The following is a 22030-nucleotide window of genomic DNA, read 5'->3' as shown; positions in this document are numbered from 1 at the left end:
TTTTATATCCAGCTACTTTGCTGAAGTTGTTTATCAGGTTTAGGAGCTCTCTGGTAGAATTTTTGGGTCACTTAAGTATACTATCAAATCACCAGCAAATAGTGGTAATTTGACTTCTTCCTTTCCAATTTGTATCCCTTTGATTTCCTTTTATTGTCTAATTGCTCTGGTTAGGACTTCAAATATAATATTGAATAGGTAGGGAGAGAGTAGCAGCCTTGTCTAGTCCCTGATTTTAGTGGCATTGCTTCAAGTTTCTCTCCATTTAGTTTGATGTTGGCTACTGGTTTGTTGTATATTGTTTTTACTATATTTAGGTATGGGTCTTGAATTCCTGATCTTTCCAAGACTTTTATGTGATGTTGCTTCCTCAGTATTCCCATTATGGTTTTACTGGTCATTTCTTTTACATCACAAAGATCCAAAGACTCATAACCTTTTAAGTATTGAAAATAAATGACTACTTAATGCTTGATCCTAAGTAAGACAATTATATGAAACCCCCAATTCAGTGAACATTATGGGAGAGGAGATAGAATGTATGAGCTGGAGATGGAGAGGAGAAAGGTACCATGATATCTTCTCAACACAGCATGGACCTTTTGTCTGTGTACTCACTGTAGCTAGGGTTTCTGCACATGATCAAGCCACAACATCAATAAAATCAATTCATATCCCAGCACTCAGAAGCAATAACTGGGCCCACTGATTTACAAGAGAAAGAGAATGTGAAGATGGGTTTGCCCAGGAAGTGGGAGAATAAGCAATGCGTACATGTCTAAAATTATAAAAGAGTAAATAAAAGATAAGTCATTCAGAGAGATAAATAATTTACTGAGAGCCAATCTGTGTTCACTACTTGATAGGTATTAAATCAGAATTTCTGGAACACCACAAGAAAGTGCATGGGAGATACAAAAATGATAATGTCTTATACCATTGAAATGGGGCATGCTCTTTTCAAAACATGTGGAGCTTCATAGTTATAAGGCACAAAAGACAAACTAATTTGGGTAAGTATCTCCTTATTGCATGAAACTCTTGGAATTTGGTTCCATGTATCCATGTTTTGAGTTAAAAACAAAACTTCCACCAACTCATGATACCCTAAATTTCCATAAACTAGATAGTGATTAAAAGTAGGGTCCTTAAAGCACTTACAATCCTCAAATGTTGCTCCATAATATATTTAAAATCAAGAAAGGAAGTTAACCCTGAAAAACACAAAAGAGGATGACCTCAGTCAGAGCAGAATTGATCTAAAACTATCCAGTCTTATCTGTGGGGGCAACTGTCTCACATGTACATGGATATCAATATAGAAACAAGCTATAAGCATAAACATTTAAATGCTAAACACAATTGTCCTTCTTTGTGATTCACTGAATTTAATTAGTTACTTGAGCATCTTTGGGGGAGATGATTTTTCTGGATCATGGTCCATTTATCAGGGATACAGCAACAAAGAGAACAAAGAGTATGACAAGTGTAATGGTTAATTTTATCTGTCAACTTGAATAATCTGGAATCACCTGGGAAGAGAGTCTTAGTTCAGGATTATCAGACCAGGTTGACCAATAGATTTGCCTTGATTATACTTGACTGATATAGAAATACCCACCCACCATGGGTGACACCAATTCCTAGAAATGTGATTGTAAATTGTGTAAGAATGGACAGTGTGCTGAGCACTGCATACATGCTTTAATTTGTTGCTCTCTGCTGCTGAGTGTGAATGTAATGTGGTAAATTCTCTCATTATCTTACTGCCATGACTTCCCTGATAATGAATTGTTTCCTGAAACTTTGAGATAAAATAAACTCTTTTTCTATTAAGTTGCTTTTGTCAAGGTACTGTCAAAGGAACTGAAACTAAGACAGACCCATTTGACCAAGTATTTGGTAGGCACTAAGTAAATAGTAAGGTCACAGCATAAAGTTGTGTCAAGGTAAAAATTGATTCAAAAATCATTGAATAAATTAAATAAATATTATATGTATATTATATGATATATAATAATCCAAGAATATATATATAAACATGTATATGTTATTTGTTCTTTTTTTCATTAGTATTTTGAACAAAATGATGTGCTTTTCTGTAGTGGTTTTATGCACATACATTATGTACTTTGATTACATTTACCCTGTTACCCTCCATTCAATTCTCTATTTTCATTGATCCTTTTTCTCCTCCCAAATGGTTACACTTCTACTTTCATGTCACTTATTAACATGAAACCTACATATGACAGACAGTATGTGACATTTGTACTTCTGTTTATGGGTAATTTCACTTAACAATGATTTCAAGTTCTAACCATGTTCCTGAAAAATCATTCCATTTTCTTTTTGTTTATGGCAGAATAAAACCCCATCTCTCATGGTTAACATTTACTGTCAATCTGAAAGGTTCTGGAATCACTTAGAAGCCTCTGGTCATGCCGGTGAGGGATCATCTACATTATTAACTACATTACATCTACATTATTACATCATTAACTGAAATGTGAAGACCCACTCAAGATTAAATAAAAAGGAGAAAGTGAGCCAAGCATCAGCACTCATTTCACTGCTTCCTGATTGTGGATGCCATGTGACCAGCTGCCCTACGCTTCTGATGCTGATCTCTTCAACGTAATGGACTATACCATTGAACTGTGACAAAATAGACCCTTCCTTCTTATGTTGCTTTTGTTGGGAATTGGATCCTAGCAACAAAAAAGTAGATAAGACACCTTCTTAGCCTAATCCACCCACCTGTGACTTAACAACTAAGCTGGTCACAGAACTTGGGAATATAAATTCTTTGACCAGTAATAACAGCTCTCTGATATCCTCATTGGTCATTGATTAGGATAAATTCTTAGCATATATATATTCTCTTTGCATCTGTAGATGTCACCCAATTTAGGTTGCACAGTTAAAATGTAGTAAATATAGCGAGCAAATCCTGGGATCCTGGCCCCAATATCCCCATCCTACAATCCCCACAGTGAGCACACTTAGCAACCAGCAGTACTGACATGAGGTATTCTTCAGTATTGTTGAGCTTATGTGTCCCTTACCATCTTGGAAGTGGATGGCATAGATGACAGTAAAATTCCAGAAGTCTGGGAATGAGAGCTAAGATCAGTCTTCCTGGTGAGGAGTTTCCTATATTCATCCCGTACCTGGAGATAGAGACAAATGAAAGCAAAGTAAACCAGGCTGGGAAGTGGCCCACTCACTAAGTTTGCTATATAACATGAGTTCCTAAGTTTGGATCTGTATACCTACATTTTTAAAAAATCAGTATGGTGCTTAGCCCTAAATAAGACCTACATCAACTAACATACAAAGGGTCAAGGAACATCATAAAAAAATGGATAGAAAGAATGTAAGAGCTGCTGGAGATAATGAACTCATGGTAGCTGTTGGTACCTATACAAGATCAACCAAATTCTAGCATGTATTGGGTAGAAGACCTCTAGGTTCTATCCCTTACTGAAGAATTATTGGAAGTTGATAGTTTCTGACAGAGAAAGAATTATTCTTTTCTGGGGATATGCTCCAATGGATAGCTCCATATTAATGAATATATGGAAAACACTAATTGAACTTAGTAGGGTTTTTTTTTAATCATGAAACATGACATTGATTGGAGACCATGTTAAGAGGAATATGTAGAATCTGGTTAAGTTGAATGGGAGTAGGTATGATCATATTTCATTGTGTATATTAACTAAATTCTCAAGAATAAAGAAAATTTGGTACACACCAGCAATCCTACTTCTGGGGAGGTAGAGATAGAAGAACATTTCTGAGGCTTGATGGCTCACCAGTATAAATCAATTAATACTTCAAGTTTAGTGAAAGATCCTCTCTCAAAAGACAGAATGGAAGAGCTAGAAAGAAGAATTGGTGCCTTAAGAGTCTGCCTTATTCATGCAAAGGACCCAACTTCAGTTCTAACCACATGTCATGAGAAGGCTTACAAACACCTACAACTTCAGCTCTAGGAGATCTAGCACTCTCTTCTGGCCTCTACATGCACTACACTCATGTGCATAGAAGAGGTGATGCATTCTTCTGAAAATACTATCTGTCTTCAAAGGCACTGAACTTTTTCTAAACATAGCTACCAAGTTAATAATATACCTTGAAATAATCTAAGATTATATGTTCAACCTTATATCCTGGCATGTGCTCAGTATGTCTAGTTGAACCTGTTTTTAAAAGAACAATGTAATCAATCTTTCTATGCCTTCAATTATTCAGGTTATCAGTTTTTAAATATAAGCCATTTAATTATATGCCCTTCCATACCCCTGGCCTAGCACAATGTATGTGGCTGTGGAAGGGGATGATCATTTGCTGAGAGCAATAAACAAGTTGAAAGCAAGCTGAAACAAAACACATGTCCCATAAATGTGGGAAGCAACATATGGAAACAGGTTGATATGATCTGCAGCAGTTTAGGTGCTCTTCTGCGTCAGCTATGGTCAGTAAAGTAATTTCTTCCCTGTAAAACTCTGTCAAATTTTTCTGAAAATAATTTCTTGTTCCTTTTATATGCTGTGTTTTCTGTGCTATTCAATAAATACAAGGTAATCCCTTTATTAGACAGTGGTACAACAGATAGATAATACACACAGGCAATTCAGACAGATCTGACAAACACCACATGCTGGCCAAATAGGCTACAGACCACAGACTATAGACACACAGAAGATCCAGGAGGAGAAGTGTGGAATTCACAATTTGGATATATCTCAGTCAAACTGCTCCACAAAGAGATTGCACACATATGCACAACAATTTTATTTAAGTAAAATACTAGAGATATAGGAGAACATGATAGAGAAATATTTCCAATGTCTGGGTCTAGCTAAGAGCACACACATATAACTCATAACACAAAAGACACATATACTCACAAATGTATACAACATACAAAACACACACAGAGACACATACAAACAAACAAACACACACACCATTCCTAGATATGAGAGTTGGTCTGCTACAAGCACATGCAGTATGTAGTTCTATTCAGAGAAGGAGATGCAAGTAGGCAACAGCTGCATACCTGGCGGTTGAGCAGACAGTGGATGAGGAAGATGAAGGCCCCCTGCAGACTGTTGATAATGGTGAACAGGTATGCCATGATGCTTGCCAAGGGGCCAATCTGGAAAATGCCCAGCACCCAGGAGCAGCCCAAGATGAAAATCTGGGTAATGGCCTTGAAGGTCAGTAACCTAGAAGATAATGTTTACAAAATAAATTGTCTTGGAAGCTGGTATGGTCTCCATGGAGACCTGGCACTGTCTGAAGATGACATCACATGGGTGATAAAGACAGTAAAATTTGCCATCTCTTAGACAACTGCTCATGTTTACTACAACACCAATACTCTCTTAAACTTGGAAATGGCTGACACAGCAAATTTTAAGTTATGCATTTCAAAAATAAAATTTAAACTTGTAAAAATAAAAATAACCCCAAAATCTTTAAAAAAAAAAATGCTGTCTCAAGTCTTATAGGCAATTAAAATGCTGTTGTCCACAAAACACGTGTATTCAGAGATATGTGGATGTGTGTGTGTGCTGAATCAATGAGTGGCTGAAAAGGACCATGACACTTAGATCTCATGTGAGTGGCAAACCCATGGTTATAAAACACTGAGAGGTCCTTTCACTGAGGCAAATTCATCATGTTAAGTACAAAAAATGTGATTCAGTGGCTTTAAATGTACTCACACATCATGCAACCATCACTACTATATAGTTCTTAGTCATTTTTATTACATTAAAAATGAAATAGATACATGAAAAGAAACAGTATACAGGCAAAGCAATCATTCTCTCTCCCCCTTCCTAAGGGAGAATTAACAATATTCACCAAAGTATGAATTAATAGAATAAGCATAGGTAAATATAGGCTAGATCAGATTTGGTTAAAACCAGTTAGTGGACATACTATAGAATAAAAACATAAAGGTAGGATAAAGAAAATATAGTATGGCCATTCAGTGGAATATTATATTGCCATAATAAGTAGTGAAGCAGCTGTAGCTGAAAGAATATGCACAAATCTTATAAACTTCATAATAAATAAAAATCCAGACACAGGCAAGCTGTTGCATGGTTAGATTTATTTGGATATCAAAAATAGACTAAGGGAGAGGAAAAGAAAGAAACAAGGAGCAAACTTAAGGTTATTTTTAAAATAATTAATAATACTCATTTATTATGATAATGGAGAAGGAAGAGTATGAGGAGTATGAGGAAGAATGAGAGGGAGGAGGAGAAGAAGAAGAAAGGAAAAGGAGGAGGAGAAGGAGGAGATGGAGGAGAAGGAGGAGAAGGAGAAGGAGAAGGAGAAGAGGAGGAGGAAGGGAAGGAGAAGGAGAAGGAGAAGAAGAAGAAGGAGAAGGAGGAGGAAGAGAAGGAGGAGAAGGAAAAGGAAAAGGAAGGAGAAGGAGAAGAAGAAGGAGAAGGAGGAGGAGGAAGAGGAGTAGGAGGAGAAGGAGGAGGAGAAGAGGAGGAGGAGGAGGAGGAGGAGAAGGAGGAGGAGGAGGAGGAGGAGGAGAAGGAGGAGAAGGAGAAGGAGAAGAAGGAGAAGAAAATTGAGTGAGTAACAACAAGCAATGGTCTAAGCTTGGAACAAGTTAGTGAATGACTTATTCAATCACTGATTTTCTGACACTTATGAGACCCTCACCCTCTCTACGCATCACACTGTCCCGTGTAACACCTCAGCCAGAGAAAGAGATTCTGAGCCAGACCATATGGCACACTGAAGAATCATGGATTTCAGACCTGCTTGTACTACAGAATGGAAGTCTGTCTCAAAACAGACAAACATTTTAAAATACTATGAGCCTTTTTACATGTTTTTGTGTTATGTGTGTTTTTGTGTCTTTTGTGCATGTATATGTGTATGGTGTGTGTATACATGTGTGATATGAATGTATGTGCATATGTATATATGTGTGTATGTATGTACATCTGTGTGTTTATGAATGGATGTGTATTTATGATTTCCTGTATGGATATGCATTGTGTGTGAACATTACCATGTGAGTGGTTGGTTATGTACATGAGTATGCATGTGAATGTGTATGCGCATGTTGTGTTTTCATGTGTGCGTACTTGACCTTATGAGAGTGGGCATGTGTATGTATTATGTATATGTATGTGTTCATATATCCATGTTTGTATGTGTGAATATGTATGTGCGCATTTGTAGGTATATATGGAGTTCATGTGTGTACATATGTGTCCATGTATGCTTATATCCATGAGTATATATGTGAATATGAATGTATGTTCCTGTTTGTGTGTGCAAGTGTCCATATATGTGTATATACTTATTTGTATGTGTGCATGTTTTTGTATGCATGTATAATGCACATACACAAATGTGTATCCATGTTTGTGTGTGGGTGATCACACTGAATGTATCAACATTTGTGATCCATGAAAGGCTCAGTGTTCTCAGCAATTATAATAATGCTTTATTAGCTACCTAAAGTGAGCCATATTAATATCCTCTTTCTACAAATGAAGAAAGTGAGCTTTGTAGAAGTCCTATATAAGCAACATAATGTCATACAGGTCATAAAGAACATCAATGGAATGAGAAGTCTGATGTCTGGATTCTTCTATTCTATGCAAGCCTTATCATGTCTCTGCAATAAACACACAAAAAGTGATCAGACTGGTAAGTGGCTCAATTGGTGAAGTGCTTAGTGCACAAACATGAAGACGTGAGCTTAAGTTCTGAGAAACCACATAAACCAAGTGCATATAACATGAACATCTATAATACCAGTGCTCTTGAGGTGAGATGGTAGGAGGAGACAGAAGAGTAGAGACCAACACCCAAGGATTCCTCTGACCCCTACATGTGTGTCATGGTATGTATGCACCTGCATGTGAACATGTTACATAGAGAAAGCTGAGAGAATGGTAAGGCTTTGTCAGAAGGAGAAAAGAATGAGTAAAGATGAGAAAGAGACTGTACCTCGTGTCCTTGAGTTTAGAGACTTCTGAGCTGACACTGCAAAGCTTCTGCTTTAGAACCCACAGTGTCCAGGCAAGGAGGACAGAGTTGATCTGCAAGGATAAGCAGAGGGTGTATAGGCAAGATACATAGAATGACCATAACCAGTCCATCTACATTAAAATATGGCCTCTAGTAACCCATCCTGGATGATTGACAGGTTACAATCCTGGATTTGTCAGGTCTGAATAGCCTGGACTTGATACATAGCCAACAGCTACCCAGATGATGCCTCTTTTTCCAATTTAGGATGGACAGCAGAAAGCTAGCATCACCACTGATGGCCCTCATAAGACACCCACTTGTAGTTAGCCAATCTACTAATTCATGCCACAGTATTCAAAGCCCATTTCTTAAGCAATGAAACTCCCTGCCTGCTTCTGAATCTACAGTGTGAGTGATGATAATGCATACTTCTGCTATTACATGTATCTACCTACCTTGCAACAAATTGTTCTTGTTGTCCCCATGTAAATATTTTTATTTCTACCAGCTGTTTCCCACCATTCAGTTAGAACTGAAACAAATGTTGATGTCATAGACTGTGACACAGCACCCTATGAAGGGTTCCTTCCCTTCAAAGGTGTTCCCTCAGCCTTTTCAAAGTGGTGTCATGGTTGGAGGCAAGCCTTCAGGAACACCAGTAAGGGACTAATTTAAGGTTATTATATGAGTATTCATGTGGGGGATTATCTTGATTAATTAGGAAGACCCAGCCATTGTGGGTAATATCATACCCTAAGTGAGAGTGGAGAGAGTCAGTTGAGTACAGTGCATAAATTCATTGCTCATTGTTCTTGACTGTGAATGTAATGTAATGGACTGCTTTGAGTTCTTTTAGTCTTGACTTCTCACAGTGATCGGATATATCTTGGAACTGTGAGTCACATAAGCTTTCTCCCTTACGTTGCTTTGGTCATGATAGTGGGAGGAGGGGAGGTTAGAATATAATTATACCCATTTTCCCACTCCTTGCCTTCTTCAAAACTCTCCAATACACCCCTCCTTGCTTTCTTTGATATCCATAGCCTCTTTTCCATTGTTATTATATACATATATATTCCTATACGCAACCTGCTTAGTCTGTATAATATTACTTGTATGTATGATTTCAGGGATGACCATTTGTTACTGGATAACCAATTGATACACTCTTTTTTGGGAATACAGTTCCTATACTTAAAGTTTGGGGAAATTTATGGAAGAGGGAACAAAAATATTCTAGGAGCTGGACTATCAGGGATTTTGCTGTGAGATTATATTTCCTAACAATGTGAGGGCTTACACTCAGGAAGTTTTAACATGACTGAAGAAACATAGGCTGGACAAAAACAATAGCAATGGACATGTCGAAGTGGATAAAGGAGAGATCATGAGACTTTAATTCTACATGAAGAATAACAAACAACACAGGAGTGCTATGAATGGGAGGAATCAGCAGTGCATTTTATCACAGCAACAGAGAAGGAAACTAAGACAATAGGATTCATGTAAACTATGATCCTAGGTTTTCCATGTTGGTAATATTGAAACCTGGGGTCATATCATCTTTAATGTGGGATGTACATTGCTTTCCTCTGGTAGTTTGCTGAACAACTTCTTGGACACTATGCATTAGATGTTATCCTCTTTCCTTGTTGTGAGAACAGAAAAAAAAAATATTTTTGCATCAGTCTCCTGAAAGGCAAAATTGCCCCAGTGGAAAGCCTATGTTATAAGGGTATTATTTTTTCCTGACAACTAAAATTTTCAGGAGGAAAAATAGTATTGAAAATTTGGAAGTAAGTGAAATGAGCATTTCAGCTTCCTCTGTGCTGGCTAACATTGAGAGAGCTGGGCAGGAGAGAACAGTTATCAACAGTCTAACCTCTGTGGACCCTGTGTAAATTATAAAATACCAACCTGCCAGGCAAGATATGCCTCCTGGTGCAATGGTGGCATGAATATTTTTGGAAGTAACCCACTACTTCTTGATTGGAATTGAATCCCACAACATAGAAAAGTTATATAAAATATGAAAATACATTAAATTGGTTTTTATTTTCTTTATATACATTTCAAATATTTTCCCCTTTCCAGGTATCCCCTTGGAAGCCCCTTATCCCATCCCCCTCCCGCTGCTTCAATGGGGGTACTCTCCCACCCACCCACTACTATCCTCCAGGCTGGCATTCCCCTACAATAGGGTATTGAACACCCTCAGGCCTGAGGCCCTCTCCTCCCACTAATTTCCAACAAGGCCATCTTCTGTCACATATGTGGTCAGCCGGCAACATGGATTGCTCCATGTATGTTCTTTGGTTGTGATCCAGTGTCCAGGAGATCCCGTGGGTCTGGTGTGTTGACATTGTGGCACCTTCCATGGAGCTGCAATCACCCTCAGCTCCTTCGTCCCTTCTCCATCTCCTCCATCTGGGACCCCTGAGCTCAGTCCAGTGGTTGGCTGTGAGCTTCCTCCTCTGTATTTGTCAGGCTCTGGCAGAGCCTCTCAGGAGACAGCCATATCAGGCTTCCATGAACAAGCACTTCCTGGAATCCACAATAACGTCCCAGATTGGTGGCTGTATATGGGATGGATCCCCCAGTGGGGCAGTCTCTGGATGACCTTTTCTTTGGTCTATGCTCCACACTTTATCTCCATATTTCCTCCTGTGAGTATTTTGTTCACCCTTTTAAAAAGCACTGAAGCATCCACATTTTGGTCTTCCTTCTTCTTAGGCTTCATATGGTCTGTGAATTGAATCTTGGGTATTTTGAACTTTTGGGTTAATATCCACCCATCAGTGAGTACATACCATGTTTGTTCCTTTGTAGCTGAGTCATCTCACTGCAGGTGATATTCTCAAGTTCCATCCATTTGCCTCCGAATTTCATGAAGTCAGTGTTTTTAATGTCTAAGTAGTACTTAATGGTATAAATGTACCATATTTTCTGTATCCATTCCTCTGTTGAGGGACATCTGGGTTGATTTCCAGAGTGGTTGTACCAGCTTGCAATCCCACCAGCAATTGAAAAGTGTTCCTCTTTCTCCACATCCTCACCAGCATCTGTGGTCACCTGAGTTTTTCGTTTTAGCCATTCTGACTTGTGTGAGGTGAAATCACAGAATGACTTTGATTTTGATTTGCATTTCCCTGATGACTAAGAATGTTGAACATTTCTTTAGGTGTTTCTGAGCCCTTTGAGTTTCCTCTATTGAGAATTCTCTATTTAGCTCTGTTCCTATTTTTTCATAGGGTTATTTGGTTATCTGTAGTCTACCTTCTTGAGGTTTTTATATATATTGGATATAAGCCCTCTATTGGATGTAGGATTGGTAAAGATCTTTTCACAATGTTGGTTGCTGTTTTGTCCTATTGACAGTGTCCTTTGTCTTACAGAAGCTTTGCAATTTTATGAGGTCCCATTTGTCAATTCTTGATCTTAGATCATAAGCCATTAGTGTTCTGTTCAGGAACATTAGTGTTCAGGAACACTGTGCCTGTATGTTGGAGAGGATTCCCCAATTTCTCTTCTATTAGATTCAGGGTATCTGGCTTTATATGGAGGTTCTTGATTCACTTGCATTCGAGGTTTATACGGGGAGATAAGAATAGATTGATTTGCATTCTTCTACATGTTGACCTCCAGTTGAACCAGTGTCATTCCTTGAAAATGCTGTCTTTTTTCCACTGGATGGTTTTAGCTCCTTTGTCAAAGATTAAGTGACCATAGGTGCATGGGTTCATTTCTGGGTCTTCAATTCTATTCCATTGATCCACGTGCCTGTCATTGTACCAATACCATCCAGTTTTTATCACTATTGCTCTGTCGTACAGCTTAAGGTCTAGGGTGCTGAATCCTCCAGAAGTTCTTTTATTGTTGGAATAGTTTTCACTATCCTGGGTTTTTTGTTATTCCAGATTAATTTGAGAATTCCTCTTTCTGACTCTATGAAGAATTGAGTTTGAATTTTGATGAGTATTGCACTAGACAAGATGGCAGTTTTTACTACATTAATCTTGCCAATCCATGAGCATGGGAGATCTTTCCATCTTCTGAGGTCTTCTTTGATTCCTTTCTTCAAAGACTTGAAGTTATTATCAAACAGATCATTCACTTGTTTTATTAGAGTTACACCAAAATACTTTATATTGTTTGTGACTATTATGAAGGGCAACATTTCCCAAATTTCTTTCTCAACCCATTTATACTCAGAGTATAGGAAGGCTACTGATTTGATTGAGTTAATTTTATATTCAGGCACCTTCCTGAAATTCTTTGTCATCTGTAGGAGTTCTCTGGTGGAGTTTTGGGGGGTCACTTAAGTATACTATCATATCATCAGTCAATAGTGACATTATGACTTCTTCATTTCCAATTTGTATGCCTTTGACCTCTTATTGTTGTCTAATTGTTCTAGATAGAACTTCAAGTATTATATTAAATAGATAGGGAGAGAATCGGCAACCTTGTCTAGTCTCTGATTTTAGTGGGATTGCTTCAAGTTTCTCTCCACTTAATTTGATGTTGACTACTTGTTTGTTGCATATTGCTTCTATTATGTATAGGTATGGGCCTTGAATTCTGGATCTTTCCAAGACTTTTAACATGAAGGACTGTTGAAATTTGTCAAAGGCTTTTTCAGCATCTAATTAAATGATCATTGGTTTTGTTCTTTGAGTTTGTTTACATAGTGGATTACATTGATGGATTTCTGTCTATTAAAACATCCCTGCAACCCTGGGATGAAGCCTAGTTAACCATGGTGAATGATCATTTTAATGTGTTTTTGGATTCAGTTGGCAAGAATTTTATTGAGTATTTTTCCATTGATATACACAAGGGAAATTGATCTGAAATTCTCTTTGTTGGGTATTTGTGTACTTTTGGTATCAGTGTAATTTTGGCTTCATAGAACAAATTGGGTACTGTTCCTTCTGTTTCTATTTTGTGGAATAGTTTGAGGACTATTTGTATTAGATCATCTTTGAAGATCTGATAGAAACCTACCTGGTCCTGGGCTTTTTTGGTTGGGAGACTTTTAATGACTGCTTCTACTTCTTTAGATGTTATTGGACTGTTTAGATTGTTTATCTGATCCTGATTTAACTTTGGCATGTGCTATCTGTCTAAAAAATTGTCCATTTCATCCAGATTTTCCAATTTGGTTGATTGACTTTTGTAGTAGGATCTGGTGATTTTTTGAATGTCCTCGGTTTCCATTATTATGACTCCCTTTTCATTTTTGATTATTAATTTAGATACTGTCTCTGTGGCCTCTGTTAGTCTGGCTAAGGGTTTATCTATCTTGTTGATTTTCTCAAAGAACCAGCTCCTTGTTTTGTTGATTCTTTGTATAGATCTTTTTTATTTCTACTTGGTTGATTTTAGTCCCAAGTTTGATTATTTCCTGCTATCTACTCCTCTTGGGTTTATTTGCTTCCTTTTGTTCTAGACCTTTCAGGTATGCTGGTAAGCTGCTAGTGTATACTTTCTCCAGTTTCTGTTCGGAGGCGTTCAGAGCTAGGAGTATTACTCTTAGCACTGCTTTCATTGTGTCCCATAAGTTTGGGTATGTTGTACCTTCATTTTCATTAAATCCTAAAAAGTCTTTAATTTCTTTCTTTCTTTCTTCCTTGACCAAGTTATCATTGAGTAGAGTGTTGTTCAGCTTTCATGTTTATATGGGCTCTCTATTTTGTTGTTGTTGTTACTGAAGACCAGACTTAATCCATAGTGATCTGATAGGAGACATGGGATTATTTCAGTCTTCTTATATATATTGAGGTCTGTTTTGTCACCAGTTATAAGGTCAATTTTAGAGAAGGTACCATGAGGTGCTAGAATAAGATATATTCTTTTGTTTTAGGATGAAATGTTATATATATGTGTGTGTGTGTGTGTGTGTGTGTTAAATCCATTTGGTCCACAACTTCTGTTAGTTTCACTGTGTTTCTACTTAGTTTGTGTTTCGTGATATGTCCAGTGCAATGTGTGCTTTGATCTTTAGTAAAGTTTCTTTTATGAATGAAGGTGCCCTTGCATTTGGGGTATAGATGTTTCTTGTAAGTAGCAAAATTCTGGGTCCTGTTTACATGTCCAGACTGTTAGTCTATGTCATTTTATTGGAGAAATTGAGTCCATTGATGGTAAAAGATATTAAAGAATAGTGATTGTTACTTTCTGTTATTTTTTATATTATTTTTATGTTTGTGTGGCTATCTCCTTTTGGGTTTGTTGAAAAATGATTACTTTCTTATCTTTTCTAGCATGGAGTTTTTGCTCCTTGTATTGACATTTTTTATCTATTATCCTTTGTAGGGCTGAATTTGTGGAAAGATATTGTATAAATTTGGTTTTGTCATGGGATATCTTTGTTTCTTCATTTATGGTAATTAGAGTTCTATAAGCTTCTTGTATGTTCATGGGCATCTCTTTCTTTAGGTTAGGGAAGTTTTCTTCTATAATTTTATTGAAAATATTTACTGGCCCTTTAAGTTAGAAATCTTCATTCTCTTCTATACCTATTATCCTTAGGTTTGTTTTTCTTATTGTGTCCTGGTTTCCTGGAGTTTTGGGGTTAGAAGATTTTTGCATTTTGCATTTTCTTTGACTGTTTTGTCAATATTTTCTATGGTTTCTTCTCCATCTGAGATTCTTTCTTCTATCTCTTGTATTCTGTTGGTGATGCTTACATCTATGACTCCTGATCTCTTTCCTAGGTTTCCTATCTCCAGAGTTGTGTTCCTTTATTTAATGTTTCTATTTCCATTTTTATATTCTTGATGATTTTGTTCAGTTTCTTCACCTGTTTGTGCTTTCCTGTAATTATTTAAGGGATTTTTGTATTTTCTCTTTAGGGCTTCTACCTGTTTACCTGTATTCTCTTGTATTTCTTTAAGGGGGTTGTTTATGTCTTTATGAAAGTCCTCTTTAGTCATTATGAAATGTGATTTTAAATCAGAGTCTTGCTTTTCTGGTGTGTTCAGGTAACCAGTGTTCACTGTGGTAGGAGAACTGGGTTCTGATGATGCCAAGTAGCCTTGGTTCCTGTTGCTTATGTTCTTGCCCTTGCCTTTTGCCTTCTGGTTATCTCTGGTGTTACCTGGTCTTGCTGTCTCTTACTATGGCTTCCCTCCTACAAGCATATGTGTCAGTACTTCTGGCAGACCAATTCTCTCCTGGAGGAATTTAGGTGTGGAGAGTTGTCGTACAGGGTCAGCTCTGAGGTACAGACAGAAACCAGAAGGATCCTGTCCTCAGGTGATCCTTGGTTCATGTGTCCTGATGGCTTTGGGAAGGTTCCTCTTGGGTCAGGAATTTGAAGAGATCTGGTGGTCTTACCTGTGCTCACAGGCTTGTCTGTACTCCTAGGATACCAGCTCTCTCCTGGCAGTGTTTGGGTATGGGGCCCTGTGGCAGAAGGTCAGCTCCAGGTGCATACAGAAACCTGGAAGGCTCCTGTCCAGAGCAGTTCCTGTGTCCTCAGGGTTCTAGGTGGCTTCCTCTGAGCAGCAGTGGTGGTCTTACCTGTGCTTACAGGCTTGTCTGCACTCCTGGGAGACCAGCTCTCTCCACCATTCACTATTATCTTTATCCTCATCATTTCTCAAACCTAGTATATACTGAGGAACAATCAATGTCAGGCATTGTGCTAGTTATCTTAATCAAATTCTCTGTTTTCCAATACCACCCTCCATGACAGGGCTGGAATTATAAAGGAAAAGAAAGTCCTTTGATACAGCTAGACAAGTCATCATGCAGGTGGTCCCTAAGGAGGACACTAGTAGATGTAACAGGACTAGGTGGAGAAGACTAATGCTTGTATAGAAATCTCCAAGCTGAAACAATCTGTCCTACAGTCAAGACTCAAGAAATAAACAACTCACAAGTCTCAGGAATGTCCTTAAACTTATAGAATTTACAAGGCCCTCCCTAGGTTATAGAAATAGTAATGACTCCTGGGAAGGGAGATTCTCTGACATGCTAAATGCCTGATCCATGAAAGGATATCTGGGAACCATTTCATGAATTATACCCCAGATTGCCATGCCCCCCCCATTGATTATTCCTGAAACATTCATGCCCCCAGCTTTTTAATGATACATCTGCCTTCAAGCCATCTATGCTTAGGGTTGCACTAACTCATGCTCTTGTGTGTAATCCCAGTAAGTTCATTGGTCTGACAAACTGAACTGCGGTAGAATCATTACTTTGGTGCATCCTGGGTGCCATATCTGAGGTAAGTAGAAATTTGTTCACATTTCCCAAGGAAAGGCCATACCACCATCAGCCAGTCAGGTTTAAGGGATGCAACAATTGCACTGGCTAGTTTCATGTCACCTTGACACAAGCTAGTCTGAGAGAAGGGAGCCTCCTGAGAAAATGTCTCCATAAGACCAGGCTGTAGGCAAGTCTTTAGAGCATTTTTTTTAGTTAGTGATTGATGGGCAAGGGCCTGGCCCACTATGGGTGGGACCACCCCTGGGAAAGTGGTCCTGGGTGCCATAAGAAAGCAGACTGAACAAGCCATGAGGAGAAAACCAGAAAGCAACACTCCTCGATGGCCTCTATCAGCTCTTGCCTCCAGTTTCCTGTACTGCTTGAGTTCCTGCCCTCACTGATTTTGATGATGAAATCTTACATAGAATTGTGAGTGATATAAATCATTTCCTCCTTAAGGTGATTTTGGTAGTGATGATTGATTAAACAATAGTAACCCTAACTAAGACAATCATCTTGAGGACATCAGAGAAACCATGGATTTATAAAGGTGTCATCATCGGATAGAGAAATTTTGAGGAATGCATGAAGGAGAGGGGCAATAATAATGAACAGAAGTATGGCAGAGTCAATTTTAACTTTAAGGAATATCATTCTCAAAACTAGTCACTACCAACTGTCAAAAGACAGATTCACAACTAGTTTTTTAATATCATTAAAAAAAAACAGATTCACAAATACACCATGATTATAGAGCCATAATGTGAAAATCATCAGGAGTGTCTGACTGACTGACATTGTGATGCAAGATTGTCACCCACAATTTTATTGTGCTTCACTTATAGATATCCCAGAGCACATGCATAGACTTCACATTGTACACTCCTGAAAGTGTCTGAATCCCTGGGGTAATGGTCATTCTTTAAATAAAGGGAATGATTTTGGTTCCATATAAGGGAAGGAGACCATCATATAAATCTAGGACTGCATTGTTGATGAAGTGGTGATCAACAATCCTGGCAAAGAGAAGAAAACAAATATTTTTTTCTGTCTAAGCATTGGATTAGGACCTTAAGAATAGGGTCAGAATCAAGAGATCAAGATGACAGATAGTAAGTAAGAAAGAGAAGGAAAAAAGAAAGAAGGAAATCACAGAGTGGATCCATCCTTAGTGCTATCATGAGAGCTTGATCCATCATATCAAGTTTTAGGTCTCCAGAGCTAAGATGATAAAAATCTATATTGTTTACTATAGAACACTCTTTTATATATATATATTTTTTTTTTAAAGATTTATTTATTTATTTTATGTACATGGGTACACTGTAGCTGAACAGATGGTTGTAAGCCTTCATGGGGTTGTTGGGAGTTGAATTTTTAGGACCTCTGCTTGCTCGTCAACCCTGCTCGCCCTGGTCAGTCCCATTCACTCTGGTCAACTCTGCTCGCTCTGTTCCTGCTTACTCTGGCCCAAAGATTTATTTATTATTTTTTTTTCGATATTTTCTTTATTTACATGTAAATTTCTCCATTCCCAGTTTCCCCTCCAAAAAACAAAGAAACAAACAAAAACAACAAAAACAAACCCCTGTTGACTCCCCCTTCCCCATGTCTGCCACCCCACCCTCTCCCACTTATTGGCCCTAGCATTCCCCTACACTGGGGCACAGAACTTTCACAGGGCCGAGCTCCTCTCCTCCTATTGATGATCTAGAACACTCTTAAGACACAGTGACACACCTGCAAACACACAATAATCTATAAAACATCAATACATCTCTGAATTAACATATTCTCTCAACAAGTCCAAGAATGTTACATTATTCAAAACTGAGCTCATAACTAACTATAAGATTCGCTCCCTTTTTTCCACTATACATTTTTTATACTCTTGTCAAAAATTAGGTGAGCACTGGTTGGTTTATTTTGGTTCCTCTATTGTTTTGTTTTATGCCAATATTTGGCTGTCTTTTTCACTCTGGCTGTGAAGCAAAATTTGAGGTCAGTTATGATGACAAGTCCAGATGTGTTCCTACTTCATAGGACTGATTTGATTATTTGTGGCCTTTTGTGGTCCCATGTAAATTCTTGGATTTTTTTTTATGAGTCTCTGAATGATTTTAATAGAAGTTTGTCTAAATGTGTAGATTACTTTTGATAATAAAGCCATTTTTACTATACTTGCCAATCCAGAAGCATGGAAGGTCTTCCCATGATCTAGAATAAACTACAAATGACACAAGCAAATACACCATTATAAGTGTCATCTAGTAGAAACATCACTTGACAAGAAGTGTAGGTTGGATTGAAGGCAAGTAGCAAAGAAATAGGGTTTGCCATAGTTGGGCTTGACTATCAACATGACACAGCCTGCAGTTACCAAAGGACATAGTCCCAATTGAGGGGTTGCACAAAACAGACTGGCATGTCAGCATCCCTTTAGGATACTGTCTTGATTGAAGGTCTCATCCCAGGGTAGGAAGTACTGTTCCCAAAGAAGGTGGTCTTTGGATGTTTAACAAACCTAACTAAGCAGGAGTCCTTGCCTGGGCCTGAAATCAGTATTGCATCATGGGTTTCTGCTTCAAATTCCTGCTTACATTCCTACTCTGACTTCCTTCAGTGATGAACCTTGTCTTTGTTAGGATTTCTAATTCTTCTATGAAACACCATGACCAAAAATCAAGTTAAGGAGGAAAGGGTTTATTTGACTTATGCTTCCATATCACTGTTCATCATTGAAGGAAGTCAGGACAGGACCTCAAACAAAGCAAGAACCTGGAGACCAGAGGTAATGAATGCAGGGGCCATGGCGGAGTGTTGATTACTGGCTTGCTCCCCATGGCTTTCCCAGCCTGCTTTCTTATAAAACCTAGGACTTCCAGCACAGGGATGACACTGCGTGTGGACACAGTGGCCCTCCCCCATTAATCATGAATTAAGAAAATTTCCTGCAGTTGTATCTTACAGAAGCATTTTCTCAATTGTTGTTTCCTCTTTTCAGATAACTCTACCTTATGTCAAGTTCATGTAAAACTAGACAGGATAAGCCTGTAAACTGAAATAAATCCTGTCTTATCGCAGCAATAGAAATAAAGCCAAAACAGTGCCTGGTATCTTCAAGTGTCACTTGGCTTCTGCTTATTTCTCAAAATGTCCTCATCTCTCTTCAAACCATGACCATATCTCCTCCATTCCCTCCTTTTCTTCCTTCCTTTACATTCTTCTTTTCTTTTGTATACATTATCTACATAGCAATGTAGCCTCACTGATCTAAAACTTAATTTGTTATGTAGACCTAATTAACATCAGACTGACTGATATTGCTCTACTTGTACATACTAACTGTAGTTAATTTTTTTCTTTCTCTTCCATTCAACATTTAGACCTGGAAGAAGCTGACAGATGTAACTGTGGGCTTTTCCACTCACACCTGAGTTCCTGAAATAATAGTAATGAGACTTTTGTATATGAATAAATGCATAGGCGATAAGCTTTGGCTAGTTCCTGCTAGCTTGTAACTCAATTATCCCATTTTAAACTAGTCTAAGTTCTGCCACATGGTTGCTTACCTTTCCTCAGAGTTCAGGCAAGTCTCTCCCCATGCCTGACACTATCCAAGAGTTTCTATCTCCCTACCAGACTCTCACCTATTATATTCTGCCTCAGCAAAAAGCCATCAGCTTTTTATTGATAGGTGGTGTTTCCATACAGCACACAAGAGATTCTTTCTACAGAAAAATCTATTTCCGATTAAATTCAAAGCATAATAAAAGAAGTTGTCATCCCTTATATATATTTTGCACTTGAGCATCAATAAAAATTGACAGAGAAATCACATCCCAATTCAATTACATCCTAACTCAGAAACCTCAAGAATCAAGAAACATAAGAAAGAGATTTGAGATTAGCAAGCTTCATAGTGTGATGACACTTTCTAACTTGACTAAGGAGAGGTCACCAAAATGTTCTTGAAGAAATGTTATCCCTACCATGATAATCATGCAGACTGGCCCCAAGAAACTCCAGATAAATCTCGTCTCTGTATTCAGCCAGCAGCTGTAAAGGAAAATACAGGAGGCAAGTGCGTTTGTCTCAGTACATAGACTTCCAGTTGTGCATCCTCAACACTGCAGAATGACATTCATTCAAAAATGCTGATTGTGGAGTGGGTGGGTGGGGGCCAGTGTGATGTGAGCCAAGATGGACCCTAGACAAATACTCATGAGACCAGGATAATGATCAATTCATAACTTTCACAGAACTTTCTATCTCCATGTAATCCTCCACTAGTACACTGTGTCATTCAAACCTCAACTCTAATATTCCCTCCAGTAAGAGCTTATTATTCATCATCCTTGACTAAGGAATATACTCAGGGTCTTATGATCTTTCTACTCTCTCTTCCTCAGTATTCCCTGAGCCTTAGGTGAAGGAGTGTTTGAAGCTCTATCAATTGGGACAGGGCCCCAAATCTCTGTAGTTTGATTGTAAGATTTTTTTGTGGTCTCTGATGCAAAGAGAAGTTTCCTTGAGGAGTAAAGACTATGCTTATTTTTTAATATAAGGACAAATATTTAGAATATGATTAGAAATCATGCTAATTTAGTAATGTAAGGGTTATCTGCTATCCTCTAAGCTCTATGATTTCACTAGTCCTGTAGTTGGCTAGGTTTCCAGTACTAGGAATGATTTACTTTTTTAAGCTGGTATTTTTTCACTTTTTACTGATTCCTTGTGAATTTCAGATCATGAACCCCAATCATTCTCATTTTCCCATCTTGCTATATTCATCCTCCAACCTTACAACTCCCCCCAAAAGAAAACAAATAAACAAAAATAGATAAGTCATACATTAATTAATTAAATTTAAACTAATTAATTAATTAATTAACATTTAAAAGACCTTGTCATGGAAACAGCCTTTTGGGCAAATATTCATTACAGTGAGTCATTGGTCTGTTCTGAGGCCTCTGGCTTCTGTTACACTATCAATACTGGATTGTGAGTGGACTCTTCTCAGATATCCTGAAGTTATCCTGTGTTTTGGAGATCATGTAGCTTTGGTTCAGCCCCTTCATGCACTCCAGCATTTCATCGATGGGGCAGATGTTGGGGTTGAACAACTCAAAGCCCTGGATCTCAACCTGGATGGTAGCTGAGTTGGTGTCTCTTCCATGCTCACACCACGTAGGCAGCATTCCAGCACTGCTCAGGTGAGAGTTGGAACCAGCTCACCAGAGTACAGCAGCTAGCAAAGGGCAGAGGTGGTTCTCCTGCTCTTGTGTCCTCAGGGCTGGATATCCTTTGCCCTCACTACAGGCCCTGTTGGGAGTAACCTTGTTTGAGCATTTACTACCTTGTCAGCCATAAGTGCTGTGCTTACTAGCACAAAGTCTTGGACTCTGTGGGAAAGTATCAGCACAGATGAGAACAAATAGTTATAAATCTTGCTGTTAGGTAATAGCAACCCATTTTGTTATGAGATCTTGTGGTCAGGTGCCTAGCAATGAGGACTAACAGCTGCTTCTGTGGGAAAGTACTAACCTGGTTGAGAACAAATAGCTATGGATCTTGCAGACAGGTGCTTAGCCCAGTTGGGAACAAACAGCTATGGATATTATGGACAGGTACCTAGCAACCTATTCTGTTCTGTTCCCCCTGCTGAACTTTTCACCTAGCCAATATCCTAGTCTTGAAAACACCTGCACTCCCTGGAGACAAAGTAACCCTACTCCTTCCCCTCACCCCCTATCCTGCTTATATGAGTATATAA

The 22030-nt window shown here is 38.3% G+C and overlaps 1 protein-coding gene and 1 pseudogene across 3 annotated transcripts in view; one reads left to right on the top strand and one right to left on the bottom strand.

The window, feature by feature from the left end:
• LOC116074497 overlaps positions 1–1013 on the top strand; it is a 32424-nt pseudogene extending 31411 nt beyond the window's left edge.
• The window catches only part of Adgre1 (adhesion G protein-coupled receptor E1), a 160490-nt gene continuing 139273 nt past the window's right edge, over positions 814–22030 (bottom strand). For all 3 annotated transcript variants that reach the window (XM_031346847.1, XM_031346848.1, XM_031346849.1), the window contains 5 exons: positions 20247–20313; positions 8011–8102; positions 5072–5240; positions 3069–3173; positions 814–1214 (listed from right to left, as the gene is read on the bottom strand). In XM_031346847.1, coding sequence (XP_031202707.1) covers positions 1209–1214; positions 3069–3173; positions 5072–5240; positions 8011–8102; positions 20247–20313 — 439 coding nt within the window. In that variant the 3' untranslated portion in view covers positions 814–1208. The remainder of the gene's footprint in view (positions 1215–3068; positions 3174–5071; positions 5241–8010; positions 8103–20246; positions 20314–22030) is intronic.

This window comes from Mastomys coucha, unplaced genomic scaffold (assembly GCF_008632895.1).
Source record: "Mastomys coucha isolate ucsf_1 unplaced genomic scaffold, UCSF_Mcou_1 pScaffold3, whole genome shotgun sequence".
Classification (NCBI taxonomy): domain Eukaryota; kingdom Metazoa; phylum Chordata; class Mammalia; order Rodentia; family Muridae; genus Mastomys; species Mastomys coucha.
Note: the sequence above shows the minus strand (reverse complement) of the source record. Positions and strands in the feature narration are given on the sequence as shown.